Below are 18176 nucleotides of genomic sequence, written 5' to 3'. Positions count from 1 at the left end.
TACATCAGAGTGATGTGTATGGATAAACAACTTATCAAAGAGGAGGAAAGGAGAATGAAGCAGTTGCTTAGAGAGAAGCAGAGAGGAGAGAGAAGGCAAGCTTAGAGAAATGGATAAAGATGTTTTGATTCTGGACAAGGTTTCAGTTCCTGGTTCCCAATATCTCATGAAGCCTGGCTAAATTTTCTACGTCTGGGTTCCAGTTCAAATCCCCTGTATTATAATTAATTTCCCTTTAATTAACCCTGCTTCTATTTCTTGCAAACAAAAAAGCCTAGACTGAAGCAGTAATCTTGGCAAAATACCAAGTATGATATTACATATAGAACCCCTAAAAAAATGTTTTTTAAAAATCTGTTCTCATAAAAATGAAACGTGTCTTTATCTAAAAAGAATCATAAGCAGCATTAAACTGAAATAACAACTGGGGACAGAGAACTATACATATATGAAAAAGAGCTACATTTTTAATATCATTGAAAATTCATACAAAAAGGTAAATATTCTAATAGAAAAATCACCCAATGTCTTAGATAGGCCATTCCCAATAGAAGAAATACAAACAACCAATTTATATGTAAAATGTTTGGATGCAAAATAAACAATAAAGAAATACTAGTTTTGGTCAAGCAGATAGACAAAGTCTTCTACCTGCTCTCCTACTTCTAATATTTTTAAAAATGTATTTTTAAAATATCAAATGCTTCAGGAATTTGCATGTCATTCTTGCACAGGATCGTGCTAATTTTCTCTATATAGCTCCAATTTTAGTGTATGCACTGGCAGAGCCAGCACATCCTACTTCCAATTTTACTTTCACTATACAGCCATGTGCTGCAAAACAATGTTTCAATCAATGACAGGCCACATACACTACAGTGGTCCTGTAAGATTATAATACTGTATTTTTACTGTACCTTTTCTGTGTTTAAATACACAAACACCATTGTGTTACAATTGCCTACAGTATTCAGTCCAATAACATGCTGTACAGGTTTGTAGCCTAGGAGCAATAGGCCATATCATATAGTCTAGGTGTGTAGTAGGTCACACCATCTAAGTTTGTCTAAGTTCACTCTATGATGGTCACACAATGATGAAATCACCTAATGATGCATTTCTGAGAATAGTACCCAATCATTAAGTGATGCAAGGCTGTAGTCTTTTCTTTTCTTTTTCTTTCTTTGTTTTTGAGACAGAGTCTCCCTCTGTTGCCCAGACTAGAGTGCAGTGCCGCCATCTCAGTCATTGCAACCTCTGCCTCTCAGGTTCAAGCGATTCTCATGCTTCAGCCTCCAGAGTATCTGGGACTACAGGCACGCACCACCATGCCCAGCTAATTTTTGTATTTTTAGTAGAGACAGGTTTTCGCCATGTTGGCCAGGCTGGTGTCGAACTCCTGACCTCAAGTGATCCACCCACCTCGGCCTCCCAAAGTGCTAGGATTACAGGTGTGAACCATTGCGCCTGCCTGTAATCTTCTCTTAATGCCAGGGTGCGCCCTTCAAATCATAAATGGGAACAATTTACTCTTCTGCTGAAATCTCTCCAGTGGCTCTCCATCTCACCAAGAGAAAGCCACCATCCTCAGGACGATGTGGCAGCCCTCATTACCTCACTAACCTCATCCCCCACTCTCCCACTTGCTCCCTTTGCCCTTGCCTCTTGCATACTGCCTTGTTGCTATTGCTTGAACATAACAGGCTTACTCCAGTCTCCAAAACTTGGTCCTGGCTGTTTTCTCTGCCCCAGATGCTCTTCCCCTCGAACCCCCCTCCACCCCTACCAGTATGTCTACACCTTTTTCCTTTACCTTCTTCCAATCTTAGCTGAAAAGCCATCTTCTCAGAGAGGGCATCCCTGACCCCAGCACTTAACATGGATGCCCCTCACCTCCTGCACTGCCTGTTGCCTCCTGTGTCATGTGTCTCCATGACATTTGCCACCTTCTAGTGTACAATACCACTTACTTATCTTGTTTATTGTCTATCTCTTCACACCTAGAATGGAAGCTCCATTGTGGTAAGGATTTATCCCCAGCTCCTAGTACATAGCCAGGCACATAGTGGACACTCAGTAAACATTTATTGAATGAAAAAGTGAAAAAAGGATAATATCAGAGTTGGACAGAGTCTAAGAAAAGGTTACTTTGGCATACTATTAATGAGAATGTAAGTTGGTGCAATATTTCTGAAGAATAATGTGGCAATGGGGATTAAAATCTTAAAAATGTATCGTTCTTGTGTAACATCAGTTACTTTGAGAAATTTATCATAACCAAATAATATGTTAGTTAGAGCCCTTTTGGTTGCAAATAACAGGAAGCCACTTGTGCTAACTTAAGTACTAATGATGGAGTGTTATTTATGTATTTATTTATTTTTTGGGACGGAGTTTAGCTCTTGTTGCCCAGGCTGGAGTGCAATGGAGTGATCTCGACTCACTGCAACCTCCACCTCCCGGGTTCAAGCTATTCTTTTGCCTCAGCCTCCTGAGTTTCTGGGATTACAGGCATGCACCACCACACCTGGATAATTTTGTATTTTTAGCAGAGATGGGGTTTCTCCATGTTGGTCAGGCTGGTCTCAAACTCCCGACCTCAGGTGATCTGCCTGCCTCAGCTTCCCAAAGTGCTGGGATCACAGGTGTGAGCCACCACACCCAGCCAGAGTGATTTATTATGATACATTACATGCCATATTACAGAGGAAGAAAGAAAGAATGCATTACGTGGGACATTTAGACAGCTCTGCCAAACCCACTGGCTTAAGTTAGTCTTCCCAGGAAACAGATGGAGACAGAAAGTTTTCTGGGCAGTGCTCTTTGAATCAATACCTGTAACAGAGTGAAGGAAGCAGGACTGAGCAAAGGGCAAAGTTTAACTGAGATGCCAGTGCAACCCATGCTACAGTTAATTCCACGGTGAGCTCTGGCATTGTTCCCTTTTGAGGCAAGGGACTCAGACCTTTATATCGACATATTAACCAATAATTACTTGTAGGATAATCCTGGAAAGGTGTGCAGCCTTGGTCCAAACAACTGCCTTAGTACAAGGGCAAATCCTGGGAACTGACTCAGCTTTGAGCCATCAGTAACCGACTCTCCTGGCATCTGGGGCAATGGATACCTTGGTCCTGATGGGGAGGATCTGTGAAGCAGCATACTGTAGCATCTGCTCTACCAGGGAAACTAAAGGAAGTTTAGTTTTCTCCAGGCCTTAGGATAATTGGAACCAGACACTTGGATGCTGCCAGGGCTCTCTCTTGTCTCTTTCTTTCTATGCATCTCTCTCACTCTGGACTGTTTTCCCAGTTTCTTATTTCACAAGGTCAAAAATTATTTCCAGCAGCTTCATCCTCAGAGAGAGGGTAACTCTGAATGGTCCAGTTTGGGTCACTGTCAATCCATGGACCTAACCAAACAACTATAGTAGAGGGTAATGTTGTTACTTAGTACTAATATGGTGGCACCTGCTGTAACCATTTGTATTCAAAGAAGTAGAGAAAGGGGGCAAACCCATACTTGCATGTGCCACATCTATAGAGTCAGGAAAAAAAATCTCAAAGAATATAAATTAAAGTGTTAACAGTAGTTACTTTTTGGTAGTAGAATTGACAATAGTTTCTTTTTCCTCTTTTTCATTTTGTATACCTTTTTTGTCATTGTTATATGTCTAATAATATTTTAGTAATTGCATATAGTTTTAAAAAAGAAAAAGTAGATACCTGTTTCTGTCTTCTGCATAAAAGATCCACTAGTTATAGGCTGTAGGAAGAATATTCATATCAAGTATGATGTTCTGGGAACTGGTGTGAAAAAAAAATCTGGCTTAACTTTGCAAAGCTTATTTCATCAAATTGCAAACAAACTAAACAGGGGTGATTTTTAAAGAAAATATTTAATTGGCTCATGGTTCTGCAGGCTGTACAAGCATGCCTCCAGCATCTGCTCCTGGTGAGGGCCTCAGGAAGCTCGCAATCATGGCAGAAGGTGAAAAGGGAGCAAGCATGTCACATGGTGAGAACGAGAGCAAGAGAGAGAGGAGGGGGAGGTCCCAGACTCTTCTAAACAACCAGATCTTACATGAACTGAGCAAGAACTTGCTTATCACCAATGGATGGTACTAAACCATTAATGAGGGACCCACCTCCATGATCTAGTCATCTCCCACCAGCTCCCACCATCTCCAACATTGGGAATCACATTTCAACGTGAGATTTGGAGGAGACAAACATCCAAACCATATTATTCTGCCCCTAACTCCCCGAATCTCATGCACTTCTCACATTTTAATACAACCATGCCTTCCCAATAGTCCCCCAAAGTCTTAACTTGTCCATTATTGACTCAAAAGCCTCAGGTCCAAAGTCCAAAGTCTTATCTGGAGATGAGTTTCTTCCACGTATAAGCCTGTAAGATAAACAAGTTACTTACTCCCAAGATACAATGGTAGTACAGGCGATGGGTAAATATTCCCATTCTAAAAGGGAGAAATTGACCAAAAGAAAGGAGCAATAGGCCCCACACGTCTGAAACCCAGCAGGGCAAACATTAAATCTTAAAGCTACAAAACAGTCTCTTTTAACTCCATGTCCCACATCTTACTGTGAGGGGTGGACTCTCAAGGCCTTGGGCAGCTCCACCCCTGTGGCTTTGCAGGGTACAGCTCCTGTGTATGCTCTCATGGGTCGGAGCTTGGTGCCTATGGCCTTTCCACACTGAGGCTGCAAACTGCTGGTGCCTCTACCATTCTTGGGTCTGGAAGGCAGCTGTCCCTTTCCCACAGCTCCACTAGGCAGTGCCTTGGTGAGGACTCTGTGTGGCGGTTCTAACCCTACATTTCTTTCAGCAGTGCCGTAATAGAGTTTATCTATGGGTAATCTGTCCTGCAGCAGGCTTCTGCCTGGGCACCTAGGGTTTTCCCGTACCTCCTCTGAAATCTAGGCAGAAGTTGCCAAGCCTTCTTGCTTGCATTCTATGTGCCTGCAGGCTTAACACATGGAAGCCACCAAGGGCTTATGACTTATGCTTTCCAGAGTGGCAGCCCAAGCAGTATCTTGTGCCCTTTCAGCCTTGGGTGTAGCTGGAGCAGCCTGGATGCAGGAAGCAGTATCATGAGGCTGCACAGGGCAGCAACACCCAGGCCTGGTCCCAAAACCATTCTTTCCCTGTAGGTCTCTGGGCCTGTGATGGGAGAGGCTGCATCAAAGATTTCTGAAATGACTTCGCATCTAGTCATGCTCCCTTTTAGTCATGCTAATCTCTCTAGCAAGTGGTTGTTATCCAGACCACTTGGATTCTTTCTCTACCTCAGGACCAGGCTGCAAATTTTCCAAACTTTTATGCTCTGCTTCCCTTTTAAATATGAATTCCAACTTTAAGTCGTTCCTTTGCTCCTGCATCTGATTTAGGGTGTTAGAAGCAGGCATGTCACTTTTTGAATGCTTTGCTGCCTAGAAATTTCTTCTGCCAGATACTGTAGGTAATCACTCTTGAGTTTAAACTTCCACAAAGCCCCAGGACATGGACACAATGAAGTCAAGTTCTTTACTAGGGAGTAACAAGGGTGATCTTTCCTCCAGTTCCCAATAAGTTTCTCATTGCCATCTGAGACCTTATCAAGCTGGCCTTCATCATCCATATTTCTATCAGCATTTTGATCACAACCATTTAGCTAGTCTGCAAGAAGTTCCAGACTTCCCCTCATCTTCCTATCTTTTTCTGAGCCCTCCGAACTCTTCCAGACTCTGTTACCCAGTTCCAAAGCTGCTTCCACATCATCAGATATCTTTTCAGCAAAGCCCCACTACTTATCAATTTTATTAGCCCATTGTTGCATTGCTATAAAGAAATACCTGGAGCTGGGTAGTTTGTAAAGAAAACAGGTTTAACTGGTTTACAGTTCTGCAAGCTATACAAGCATGGCTTCAGCATCTGCTCCTGGTGAGGGCCTCAGGAAGTTTCCAATCATGGTAGAAGGCAAAGGGGGAGCAAGCATGGTGAGAGCAGGAGCAAGAGAGAAAAGGGTGAGGTCCCAGACTCTTTTAGACAACCAGATCTCATGTAAACTAACTGAGTGAGAACTCACTTATCACTAAGGGGATGGTGCCAAACCATTCATAAAGGATCTGCCCTCATGATCCATTCACCTTTCACTAGGCCCACTTCCAACACTGGAGATCACATTTCAACCTGAGATTTGGAGGGGACAAAACATCCAAACTGTATCACCTTCTTACATCCTGTTGCTCCTTAATCCTCTATAGTGTGACCATGCAATAAATACAAACTTGAAACAAAACCATCCATTGCATTTGCCAAAATGTAGGCTGAAACCAGGCAGTGTAAACCATTGACAAGGATGTCTTCAATATCCTAGCACGCTACCCGCTGGGAGGTCCAGCAAAGCAGTGGCCTATTTGAAATCGCTCTGTTAGCTTTTATATTTATATTAACATATTCATCCATTCATTTAACTGATGTTGGTGAGTACCTATATGCTGGGAAATGTAAAGAAAAACAACAGAACCCTACTCTGAATGAGCTAAGGATCCAGTAGATAGAATGGTAGAATATGTATGTGAGTGTGTGTGTACAAAATATATATTTGTATTTGCATATATACTCAAATAGTTATAATAAAATGTATGAAATATTAAATGCATTAAGATCCATACTTGAATAGTTCTCTGAGTGTTAAAAAAGGGATGAGTTTCTTCTGGGTGGGTTGGCTTCATGGAGAACTTCAGTTTAAATGATTGTTTTGAGATTTCAGCTGAACAATATCATTTATCTATCTATCTATCATCTATCTATCTATCTATCTATCTATCTATCTATCTATCTATCTATCTATCTATCTATAGTTGTTGCTGTTGTTATTCATTTTGTTTTAACCAAGCATCTGGATTAACATATCCCCCATACCAGTGGGATGCACAGGCTTTAAAAAAAGGGGGGACCCTAAAGAACTAGTATTAAATGTTTTTGATTAAATAAAACTCTCACAAGTTTCAGGGAGGGAAAAGAAGGGTGGAGTTTTAAGGCCCTGAGGGTCTGGGAGAGTAGGAAGGACTGTGGAATGAGGCTGTCAAGGCTGATTCCCTTATGCTAAGAAATGCCTGGGTCTGAGACTGATTACCCTAAGACAAGCAAACACCAGCTCTTCCCTAAGGAGACTGTCCTGTATTAAAAAATATAAGCTGGAGAAATGAATTAGCTGCTCCATTAAGTAATGGGATATAAATGTATGTTGGATGGTAGAAAGCCTAATGTTTCCCATTATAGTTGGAAAGGAGGCTGAGCTTCAATGTGGAGGGAAAAACTTAATCTAATGCACTGAGCACAGAAAAGGGGTGGAGAACACAGAGGTGTGGCCACGCTGATTGAAGACCGGACATGAGAAGCTTTTTCTCATTCTGGATGTTTTCTTCTTTGGGTTGAAACCAGTACTTTACTTCACCCGTCTCTAGAGGTTATCTTTCTCCAATTTGCATTGTTCCTCAGAAGAAACACAGGAAACACAGGAAGACATTCCCTAAGACAGCTGGCTTCCCCTCACAGCTAAGAGGTACCAGGCACTTAAAACACTTTTAAAGCCAAAGAACCAGACTTCTTTCTGACCCAAGGTCAGAAAGAAAGGGGTATTAATGAAATCACTTATGGGTACAATAGAAACTCTACAGGAAACTCTTGGTTCTACCTTAGAGTGGAATTTTAAAATTTTACTTTTCAGTAAAATAAATTTCATCCTGTCACTCAACTGCTGAAGAACCTATTATCTTGTAATTCCTGGGCCAGCAATATCTGGGCATTCCGGTGACACTGATGATCCAATGACAGGGAGGTTCTCAGGACCCCCTTCCCTTCTTCCTTTCCCTCTCTACTCTCAGCCAGCCATCTCAGCAACTACCATTATCCAGAGAGATTTAAGGGCAAGAGTTGCAGGTTAACTCTCTCCCAGCAGTTTTTCAATTTAGATCTACTCCAATTATATAATGTTTTTTTCAGTTGGTCTATTCAAATTCTATGTAAAAATTTTCTGTCAAAGCTCTTTGCAGAATACTAAGTTCATAAGTGATATTTTATAAATACCTGTTATTTGCTTTATTACTTGGAGTTTATCTTTTTTATATCTAAACTTCTGGTAGTGACATGGTTTGACTGTGTCCCCACCCAAATCTCACCTTGAATAGTAATAATCCCCACATGTCAAGGGCAGGACCAAGTGGAGATAATTGTATCATGGGGGCGGTTTCCCCCATGCTGTTCTCATGATAGTGAGTGAGTTCTCATGAGAGCTGATCATTTTGTAAGGGGCATCCGCCTTCACTTGGCACTCATTTCTCTTTCCTACTGCCATGTGAAGAAGGACATGTTTGCTTCCCTTTCCACCATGATTGTAAGTTTCCTGAGGTCTCCCCAGCCCTGCAGAACTGAGTTAATTAAACCTCTTTTCTTTATAAATTACCCAGTTTTGGGTATTTCTTCATAACAGCATGAGAACAGACTAATACAGGTACATTATTATCATCAATGAATGTTTTGTCAAATGAAAATAAAGGCAGAATTTCTAAACTGGATTCTAATTGGAGCATCAACTCTAAACTCAATTTTTTATAACAAAATTTTTTTATGGTATTAGGCTAACTTTTACAATAAAGGATACTGAATGAGCAAACTATACGAATGTATATGAATATGCCAATGATAAAAAATCTGTGGCTAGATCCTTTCCTATAGAAAGGTGATGTGCAACGGAGTTCTGAGTTGAAAGTCCTGGATTCCAGGATCTACCTTATAAGGTTGCTGAGAGATTCAAATAAAAAAAATGTATGGAAAGCATTCCACACAATTCCTAACATTCACTTTAAGCTGGGGACAAAATTTATTGGAATTGCATCTGGGCCACATTTCGTACTATTTCACCCTCCCACATCAAATTTCTCAGCTTTTTTAGTAGTGTTGAATCAATATGGTGGCCAGAGAGAGACTAGAACTGGAGGCAGGAAGACCAGGAGGAAGATTCTTGGTTGCTGTGCCAGTTCCTGAATCCCCTTTACATAGGAGAATTTCGGTAATACTTGAAGGTTAAGGAAAGTAAACAGAAACCAGGGGTACCAATCTACATAATAAGAAATAGGGGCTGGAGAGAGGGGCAGGAAAGTCATATAGGCTGAGGTATAGGAGAGAATTTGTGGGGGTTGAGAGTGCTCTGCTCCAGAACACTCTGGAGTGTTCTGTGGGGTGTGGCAGAAAAGGAGGATGGAAATTTTAAGAAGAGTTTATATAGTATACACTATAATATTCCTTGTGAAATGCAAGTAAAGGCTACAATTCCCTTTAAATTCCTTTTGCCAGATGGACTCTTGCTTAGAATGCAAGAGACTAGGCCATTTGGGATCCTGGAATCTATTATCTTGTTATAAACTCTATAGCTGGTAGCCAATTATGAACATAATTAATACTTACCCATCCCTGTATAACAATTTATGTAAGTATGCTCCTATAAAGCTTACTGGTTCATCACATACAGGCAGATGTGGAATCCCATTTGAGGCTCAACTGGAAATCCTAAAACATATACAAAATAATGTTCCTGATGTTGAATAAATTATATTTTAACAGGTTTAACTTATTTTGAAACTGAAAAATATGACAAAACAAATGGTTGATTTAATGAAAAAAAATCCAACTGTTTGGATGGTATTGCATAGTAGAAAACACACTTCGTAAAATAATTGATTACAATTTTTATTTCCAAAAGGTTGTGTTGGTGATGCTGCCATGACTGTATATAGTCTGGGAAGCAAATACTTATGAGGTTAAAGGAGAAAGGCACTGCTCTGGCATTTCAAAAGAGATTGTTTCATAAGAAGAGGACCTGAAGCTGAGTGTGGTGTCCAGCTACTCAGGAGGCTGAAGCGGGAAGATCACTTGAGCCTAGGAGTTTGAGGCTGCAGTGAGCTATGATTGTGCCACTGCACTCCAGCCTGGGTGACAGAGTGAGACTCTGTCTCTGAAAAAATAAGTAAACAAAAGATAAATGAAAATATTTAAGGCTTTATAAGAAACTAGATTTTACTGAATACTGAGGAAGATAATCCACATGGAGCAAGGAAGAAAAGTATTTGTTGACTGTCCACTCTGTGCTTTTACTCTCAGACTGACCGTAGAAGCAGACATGTGCTAGTTGCCTGCCTAGTTACTTTTCCCTTCCTCTAGTTGTTGACTGGTATTTCTACAGGAAATTCACCTCAGCCATGAGGTTTGAGAAGATTATTCCCCTCAGGTTCAGGGTAACTCTTGATTGGCTTGCACTTCCCTCTTCCCCCTGGCCACAGTGATGAGTCATGGATGGGCACACAACCCAATTCAGGCCAATGAGAGAGAGAGAGAGGAAAAAGAGAGAGAGAGATTCCAAGATGTATGCACAACTCTCTTCCCTTGGATGGAGAGGTGGGACTATGTGATGTCTAGAAGCTGTGAAGCCATCCTGCTACCAAAAGGGGAGAGTCTGGAGATGCCATGAGTTGGGGTGCCCTGTGGTATATGATACAGTGACTAGAGAAATGAAGAAACTAAGTCCTTGGGGACATTCTTTGCACAGCTGGATCAGCCTCCCCTGAAACTCACCTTGACTCTGGTCTTTCCCATTACAGAGCAAATAAATTCTCTTTGTTCATTTAACTCAAAGCCAATTCGAGTTAAATTTTCCATCAGTTGCAACCAAAATGTTGCAAACGGATACAGAAGATACCTTCATTTTACAGAAGAAGAAAGTGAAATCCAGAAAGGTTTAAACATTCTCCAAATCACATAGGTAGTGAAAGGTGAAGCCAAGATTCAGATCCAAGTGTTTCTGACCAGTGGTTTTTCAAGATGACTGGCATTCTAGAAGTTCCAGGGAGGTAGCAGATGAAATGATGAGCTTAATCTCAAGGGTATATTGTGCCTTATTAGCTTACAACAATAGCAAGTGTGTTTGTGTGTGTGTGTGTGTGTGTGTGTATTCGACAGTTTTACTTTAACTCAAAAATGTGTTACTGGAAAATAGGGCACTACAAATAATCTGAGGCCAGAGTTTTACATAATGAATCCAAATTCCTAGTTGCCTTAAGTACTTGTAGAAAGCAGGCTTCAGACAACATAATAAGCATCAACTCAACAGGTTGGCCTTCTACATCTGTCCTCAAACTTGCCTGTGTAGCCTCTTCCCCCACTTCTTCCTCTCATGAGTCCTTTGCAACAAATTGTCCTGCCAGCAAATCTTCTCTCATGATTTTCCTCATGTTCTGGCTTTCACTAGAAAGTCTCAGACTTTCCTCATGCTCTCCCCTCTTTTCTAAACTCCATTTCCCTTTTTCTCTTTTCTGTTTGCCTAATTCCTGTTCAGACCTCAAAGCACAGCTTCACCTATCATGAACTTTTTACCTATTTCATCAGCTAGAAATAATCTTTCTCTTTTCTGAACTCCCACAAAATTTAATCTGTACTCCTGTTATGGCCGCTGTCATTGTCCCATTTTCCCAAGAGACTTTTTTTTTTTTTAGATCTGGATACATGTTTGATTCATCTTTTGCTTCTTTGCCAGAAGCTAGCATGATGCCTGGAATATCGTAGGTACTCAGCAAATACTTGTTGAATGGATAAAGGATGGATGGATGATTTTAAATATGTGCATTGTCTCAAATATCTGACACAGGTCCTATTTTACAACAGAATACAAAAGAGCTTTATGAAAACTCCATCACAGCAGTAGACGAGTTTCCAGTCCAGATTGTGATTTTAATCATGGAATTTCACTTGTCTGTTTTTCAGTTCTGTTTTCTAATTGGAGATTGTGTAAGTCTAATCCAGAGTTCATAGCTATTTTCCTCATTTACCACTCACAATGTAATCAACTTGAATAAGTCATTCTTATTGTGGACACCCACGTTAACCAGAAAAACCATGGCCATGTTAGGGAGATTTGATTTGTAGCCAAATCCACTTATACCCTCTTGAAACTAAATCTGGCAGAAATCCAACTGCTCCAGTCAAATAGACATTTAGCCACACTGTGCATTAGATATGCCTGGTGACCTGAGAAAAATACACTTGAATAGAAATGCTGGCTTAAAGTACTATAATATGATTGTAGTTCAGAACAAAAACTTTTACTTAAGAGCAGCCATCATCATTCTTCTTTTATCTAATGTGTATTTGAAAATGTATTTGACTTTAAGCCTATAAAAAAATTCCGAAAGATCTGCTGTACTATTAACCAGGAAATAAGTATTCTTCTAAAACATCTATTCAAAACACATTAAAAACAGACCTTTTCTTTACACACTCCCTTCCTTTTATGTGCCACTCCAAACCAGTAGCCATTTTGATAGTATATCAAAAGAAATTATATCACAAAATTTAAAAAACTAGAACCTGTGTCTTTTAGAATATTCTAACCTAGGGCTTACAGTAATATCTGTGGTTTTATTGCCTATTGAACTAAGAGTTCCTCTTGGTGCTGAGCAATGAACAAGAACTCCATTCTCCTGGTTCTGATTTTCAATTCCAATTTCCCCTCCCTTCACACCTACACACACACACACACACACACACACACACACACAGCTTCTACAAACACATTTTCTTTTTACTTCGGAAGTGATATAATAAGAGCTGAGCAGTGTTTCCTCAGTAATAATCCAATTCCTAATCTGCGCCTAGCCAGATGATAGCCACCTCTCATTTTAGCATATTTTTGGTGACTATCTTCTGCTACTATAGCAAGCACTGGGTAGGGGAACTGAGAAAGTTTTAAATTCTTAAGGTTTCTTATGTATTTCTCAAATTGAGTTTTACTTCATTTCTAAGGCCCAATATTACTATTATAATTTAGGCACCCTCTGGTGGTGAACAGAACACAAATAATTCTCCTAAACATTGAGTTATTTAAGCTTAACGGGCAATTTTACAGTTTATGACATAAATATTATTTTTGTCATAAATAGTGTTATGGTCTAAATCCTTATGTTTGAGGCAAGTGCTGCCTTACTTGTGTGCATATGTCTTTGTCCTGTGAAAGTGCTATTTGTAAATCATGGAATGCCACACAAATATCAGGTAAGTTATTAATTCAGAAAGTCTGAGATAAAAAACAAGAAGGGGGGTAAAAAATAATCGGAGTTAAGTGTTTAAGGAAAACGTTAAAAACAAACCAAATAGTCTAGGCGCGGTGGCTCATGCCTGTAATCCCAGCACTTTGGGAGGCCAAGGCAGGTGGATCACTTGAGGTCAGGAGTTCAAGACCAGCCTGGTCAACATGGTGAAACCAATTTCTACTAAAAAAATACAAAAAGTTAACCAGGTGTGGTGGCTCATGCCTGTAATCCCAGCTACTCAGGAGGCTGAGGCAGGAGAATCACTTGAACCTGGGAGGCAGAGATTGCATTCAGCTCTGAGATTACTGCACTCCAGCCTGGGTGACACAGTGAAACTCCGTCTAAAAAAAGAAAAACAAAAAACCAAACAGACCAAATAGCCGGATACAGTGGCTCACGCCTGCAATCACAGCACTTTGGGAGGCTGAGAGGAGTGGATTGCTTGAGCTCAGGAGTTCCAGACCAGCCTGGGCAACATGGCAAACCCTGTCTCTACTAAAAATACAAAAATTAGCCGAGTGTGGTGGCATGCACCTGTGGTTCCAGCTACTCCAGAGGCTGGGGTAGGAGGATTGCTAGAGCCCACGAACTCAAGGCTGCAGGGAGCTGAGATTGTGCCTCTGCATTCCAGCCTGGGTGACAGAGTGAGACCCTGTCTCAAAACAAAAACAAATCCACTTTAAACAAATTCACACAGTGGAAACAAACACCGTAACTAGTAACATAAATATGGGATAGAGAGAATGTCACATATTGTGAATATTTAAATAAATAATTTTAACTTTCTTAATTTTAACTTTAGCAGAAATATACCGTGTAACATTTTTCTCTTCACTAGCAAACTTCTGCACTATTTTGGGAACTGTGCTAATAGCACTGGTATTCCTAGTGTTTAAAGCTGTGTTGACATGACAAAGTACTATAATTTTAACTTGTTATTGTGAGGCAGAAACCGCCTCATTAATTTCTGCTTCATTCAAAACTGAGGAACAAATCAATGTTTACCAATGGGAATGAAGCTAAATGGGTAACAAAAAGAAATTCAAAACACTTGTGATAAGTCATTAGTTTAAAATGTAGGAAAACCATTTTAAAGGGTTGTCTAGGTTCTGTTTAGTCAACAAAACTTAAATAAAAATGAGAAATTGTTTTAGTAAATTTGAAATGGGTTGTTCAGTGCACACTTTTAATTTTAATCCTGTTAAACCAGAAAAAGGTTGCTTTCTACATGATTAATATAACATTATTAGTACAACACATTGCAGAAGAAATAGCAGTACCACTGGTTTGACAAAATATGATTTCTTTATTACATTAGGTATTTATGAACTTTAGATATAACAGCACTTTAAATATATTGAAGATTCAAATAAAAATGTCCTCTGTTTTATCCATAAACCAGTTAATTTAAAGATTTTAAAATATCACAGAATGACAGATAAACCTAAAAGGGACATTAGAGATACCTTAGTACCATCCTTTCATTTTACAAAGGAGGAAGATAAGAACTAGAAAGAGTAAAACATTTGTCTAAAAATCTGACAGCTAGTTAGTAACGAATAAACAAATCTGGCTCTTCTAAGCACTTGCATGTTAAGCACAAAATGAAATCATTGAATGAAAACATAAATATTTTGAGAAGTCAATTCATTCTTTGCCCTTCTTTTATAAACAATCTAAGTCACCACCCGTAATAATCACCTCCAAGCAGTTAACGCCCTTCCTTGCATTGACTCTGTAGCTGAAAGGCTGTGGCTTTATTTTCAGCTAAGTGAGAAAAGAAGCACATGCAATAGAATAGGAATAGCTCATTGAAAAAAATACGCTATTTTAAAAGCCAATACTATTTCCAAGACAGGCACTTTGATCAAGTATAGAGAGCATTTTGTTAGAGCATCAAACCATTTGGAAGTCAGTTGAAAGAAATGGCTTGTGGAAAGCAGGATGCTTTAAAGGGAAACATAGCAACATTCACACTGTTTTGTTCCAAATTGTACCTTAAAAACAGCTGTGTGTGTGTGTATGTGGGTGTGCGAGTAGAAAGGGGAGAGGAAAAGGATCTTCACTTGAGTTTAAGCAGGGTATTTTACTAGGATTCAGCTGTATTTGGCCAAACTAGTGAGTGGAAAGCTGGTCTAGTGACCAAAGGCCGGCTGTATGATGGGAGGGTAAATCTGAGCGCAGGGCAGCTCCTTTCCCTCTGTCTCACTCCCAGGACAACCCCTCAAGGGATGGAGAGAGCTACTAGCAAGCTGAGCTGCAGCACCAAAACCTTGATGCTCTAACAGAGCTTAACAAAGAGGAGAGAAAGGCATTGTTTCTCTTTTAGCATGATGGGACACATAGTTCTAAGTAGAAGGGCATGTTAATAAAAACTCTTTGAGACAAAATGCAACTTCCCAAACTCTATGCAGAATGGCTAAGGACAAAATACTCTCATTATTTTGCTTCTAATACTAAACAGATTTTTCTTTTGAAATTCAAAACATGCAACCTCTAAATTGATGCGGGATGGGGGTAGGGAAGGTGGTCGGTGAGAACACCAGAAACCTAAGATTTTCCCATTGGTTCTGCTACTAAATAGGTGAACACATTTGGGAAAATCTTTTTACGGGGAACTCAATTTTTTTACCTATAAATCATGGGAGTTTTGGTCTTTTCCTATTCAAAATTCAATGGTTCTATTCTGAAGGAAAATATTTTCCTTTAAATTATAAAGGCAAAAACTTTCTGAGATTACAAAAAACACTTCCAGGGGCTCACCTAATGTCCCTGAATAGCCCATAATCCCCTTGAAATTATGTGAAAAATTTCCGGTGAATGTATGTATGCAAGCACTTTTCTAAGAGGAGGGACAGTATTTTCATTAGAGCCTCAAAAGGAAATTAGGTCCAAAAATGTTGAAGACCACTAGTTGAAACAGTAAATGGAGTCTTCAGTTTCTGATTTATTTGGCAGCAGAGCAGATTAGCAGCAATCTTTATATGGTTATAAAACCTATCCCACAAAGCTTTCTTGAGTTTCTCATTTATCTTCATGAGCTGTGTGTTTGTAATTTTTTATGAGCAGAAAGGTTGTTCAAAAATCAAGAGTCCATTTTCATGAAAGATTTTAAATTCTGGGGATTTTAAAGATTTATTTTGATTAGTGGCTAAAGAGAGCCATTTTACATCACAAAATTCCAAACATATAGCATCTTAAACACTTGCCCATTCATGTTGAATCATTTTAATATTTCTTTCTTCCTGAGTTAACTGACTTGAAACAAAAGGCTTGGCTCCTCCTTCCAACCTGCTTTTCTTCTGATGCTTAAGTCTGCTGTGAAATGATGGTGAATTAACTGTGGTTCCATTGGAAGTACTGTAGTAATCTCCCACTTTATCACGATTCGATCTCTAAGATACATTAAATACAATATATTTCTATAATATTCTTAAAGAATTATTTGAAAATGGGAGAGAAGAGGGAAATGACACTAGGGAACCTGAGGAACTAAGAGGAAAGACGCCTGTAGAAAGAAAGGAGAACCAAAGAGAAGATCTACATGATCAGATACCAAAATAGTATCAAATCCCTAAGCAGAGAAACAAGAAAAAAGAAGGAATTTCTTAAACAGGGCACACATATAGCAACTAGAGAAGAATGACTTTTTGAATACATTAAACGACAACGACGAAAAACATATAACCCAGCTTTTCAAGAACATCTTTTGGCTGACAATCTCAAGGCGTTGTATGGCTCCTCATGGCAGAGACAGAGGTGAGGAGACAACATCACAGAAAGGAGGACGTTGCCAGTGATTATCAGATAAATACAAGAAGCTCAGGGGAACAATCTTTTGTGGCAAATAAGTGCCAGTCAGTGACACATGCTGATTTTTTTTTCCTTGAGACAATATCAAAGAGGTATAATGTAAAGGGAAGAAAATCAGGTGTAAGCATTGGTCTTTTAACAAATTATCTTAGGTAATCTCAGATGCTTTTTAAGCCACTCCTTTTCCTAATGTGTGTCAATTTCATCAGAACTACTAGCAGCTCCTAAGTCCAAACGGAGAGGAATGCAGCTTTCAGTGCCTCTGTTCCTACCAGAGCCCTGCAGCTTCAGGTCACCGGCTCCAGCCACAGTGAGCCTGGAGGGCGCCAGGAGGAGAAATGTTCTCACACGCACCAGGTCCCCAGATGACCCTGCCTGGGCGCTGCATTCACGCAGCATCCTCCTGTGAGTCTTCCTCTTTCGAGTAACAGCGTTTTTTTCCTCTCTGCGCCTCCTCAAATTCCATTCAAGAAAAAACCTGGGCTTTCAGCTAAAACGCACACCGGCCCCGCTCCATCCCGCTCCGGGCGGCCGCCTCCAGGGGGGCGCTGGTGGCTCTTCGCAGCCGCGGGAATGAGGGCGCACCCTCTTACCCCCGCGCGCGCCCGTTGCCATGGGAACGCACTCGACCGGGAAGCCCGAGGGAGAGGCGGGAGGCAGCGGCGCGGCCGAGCTCGTGGGAGACGCTATCGCAAGATGGCGTCTGCGAGGCCGCGGGATGCGGAGTGAGCGCGCCCCGCCGGGGGCTGTGCGAGGCTGCTGCTGCTCTCCCCGTCGCCGCCGCCGCCGCCGCCACTGCGGCGCCGCCTCTCCGCCAGCCACTGCGCCGCGGCCAAGCCTCCTGCCTCGCAGGTACCTCCTCCCGCGCGCACGCTCCGCGCCTGATGGCAGCGACAAGTGCCGGCTCGCGGAGAGCTAGCGGGGCTCCCTGGGCCCGGTGCGCCCGACAATAACGCGTGAATAACTTTTTCTTGCAGCGGTCCCCCGCGTCCCGGCCTGCAGCCTCCCCGGGCGCCGGCGCCCCCAGCACGCCCCATCGGGCACCCCACTCTCTCCGAGGTGTGGGTGCGGCGGGCTGATGAGGTGATCCCTAGCCCGCCTGGGAGGAGCGCCTGGACTCGCGGGCGGCGGCGAGCGCCTTTACAATGGCCCTGACCCTGTTTGGTAAGTGCAGCCGTCTCCCCGCGCCGCCGCAGGTGGGCCGCGTCCCGGGGCTCG

The 18176-nt window shown here is 41.2% G+C and overlaps 1 protein-coding gene and 1 non-coding gene across 2 annotated transcripts in view; one reads left to right on the top strand and one right to left on the bottom strand.

Moving 5' to 3' along the window:
• Nucleotides 1–689: 689 nt before the first annotated feature.
• On the bottom strand, nt 690–795 carry LOC112439131 (U6 spliceosomal RNA). The gene has a single exon (XR_003027437.1). It is a non-coding gene; the product is annotated as a U6 spliceosomal RNA (small nuclear RNA).
• Nucleotides 796–15502: 14707 nt separating this feature from the next.
• Nucleotides 15503–18176, top strand: part of CHN1 (chimerin 1) — a 211193-nt gene continuing 208519 nt past the window's right edge. Inside the window, exon 1 of the mRNA XM_034954540.3 lies at nt 15503–18122. Within this exon, the coding sequence (XP_034810431.2) occupies nt 18104–18122 (19 nt within the window). The 5' untranslated portion in view covers nt 15503–18103. The remainder of the gene's footprint in view (nt 18123–18176) is intronic.

This window comes from Pan paniscus, chromosome 13 (assembly GCF_029289425.2).
Source record: "Pan paniscus chromosome 13, NHGRI_mPanPan1-v2.0_pri, whole genome shotgun sequence".
NCBI classification, from domain to species: domain Eukaryota; kingdom Metazoa; phylum Chordata; class Mammalia; order Primates; family Hominidae; genus Pan; species Pan paniscus.
Note: the sequence above shows the minus strand (reverse complement) of the source record. Positions and strands in the feature narration are given on the sequence as shown.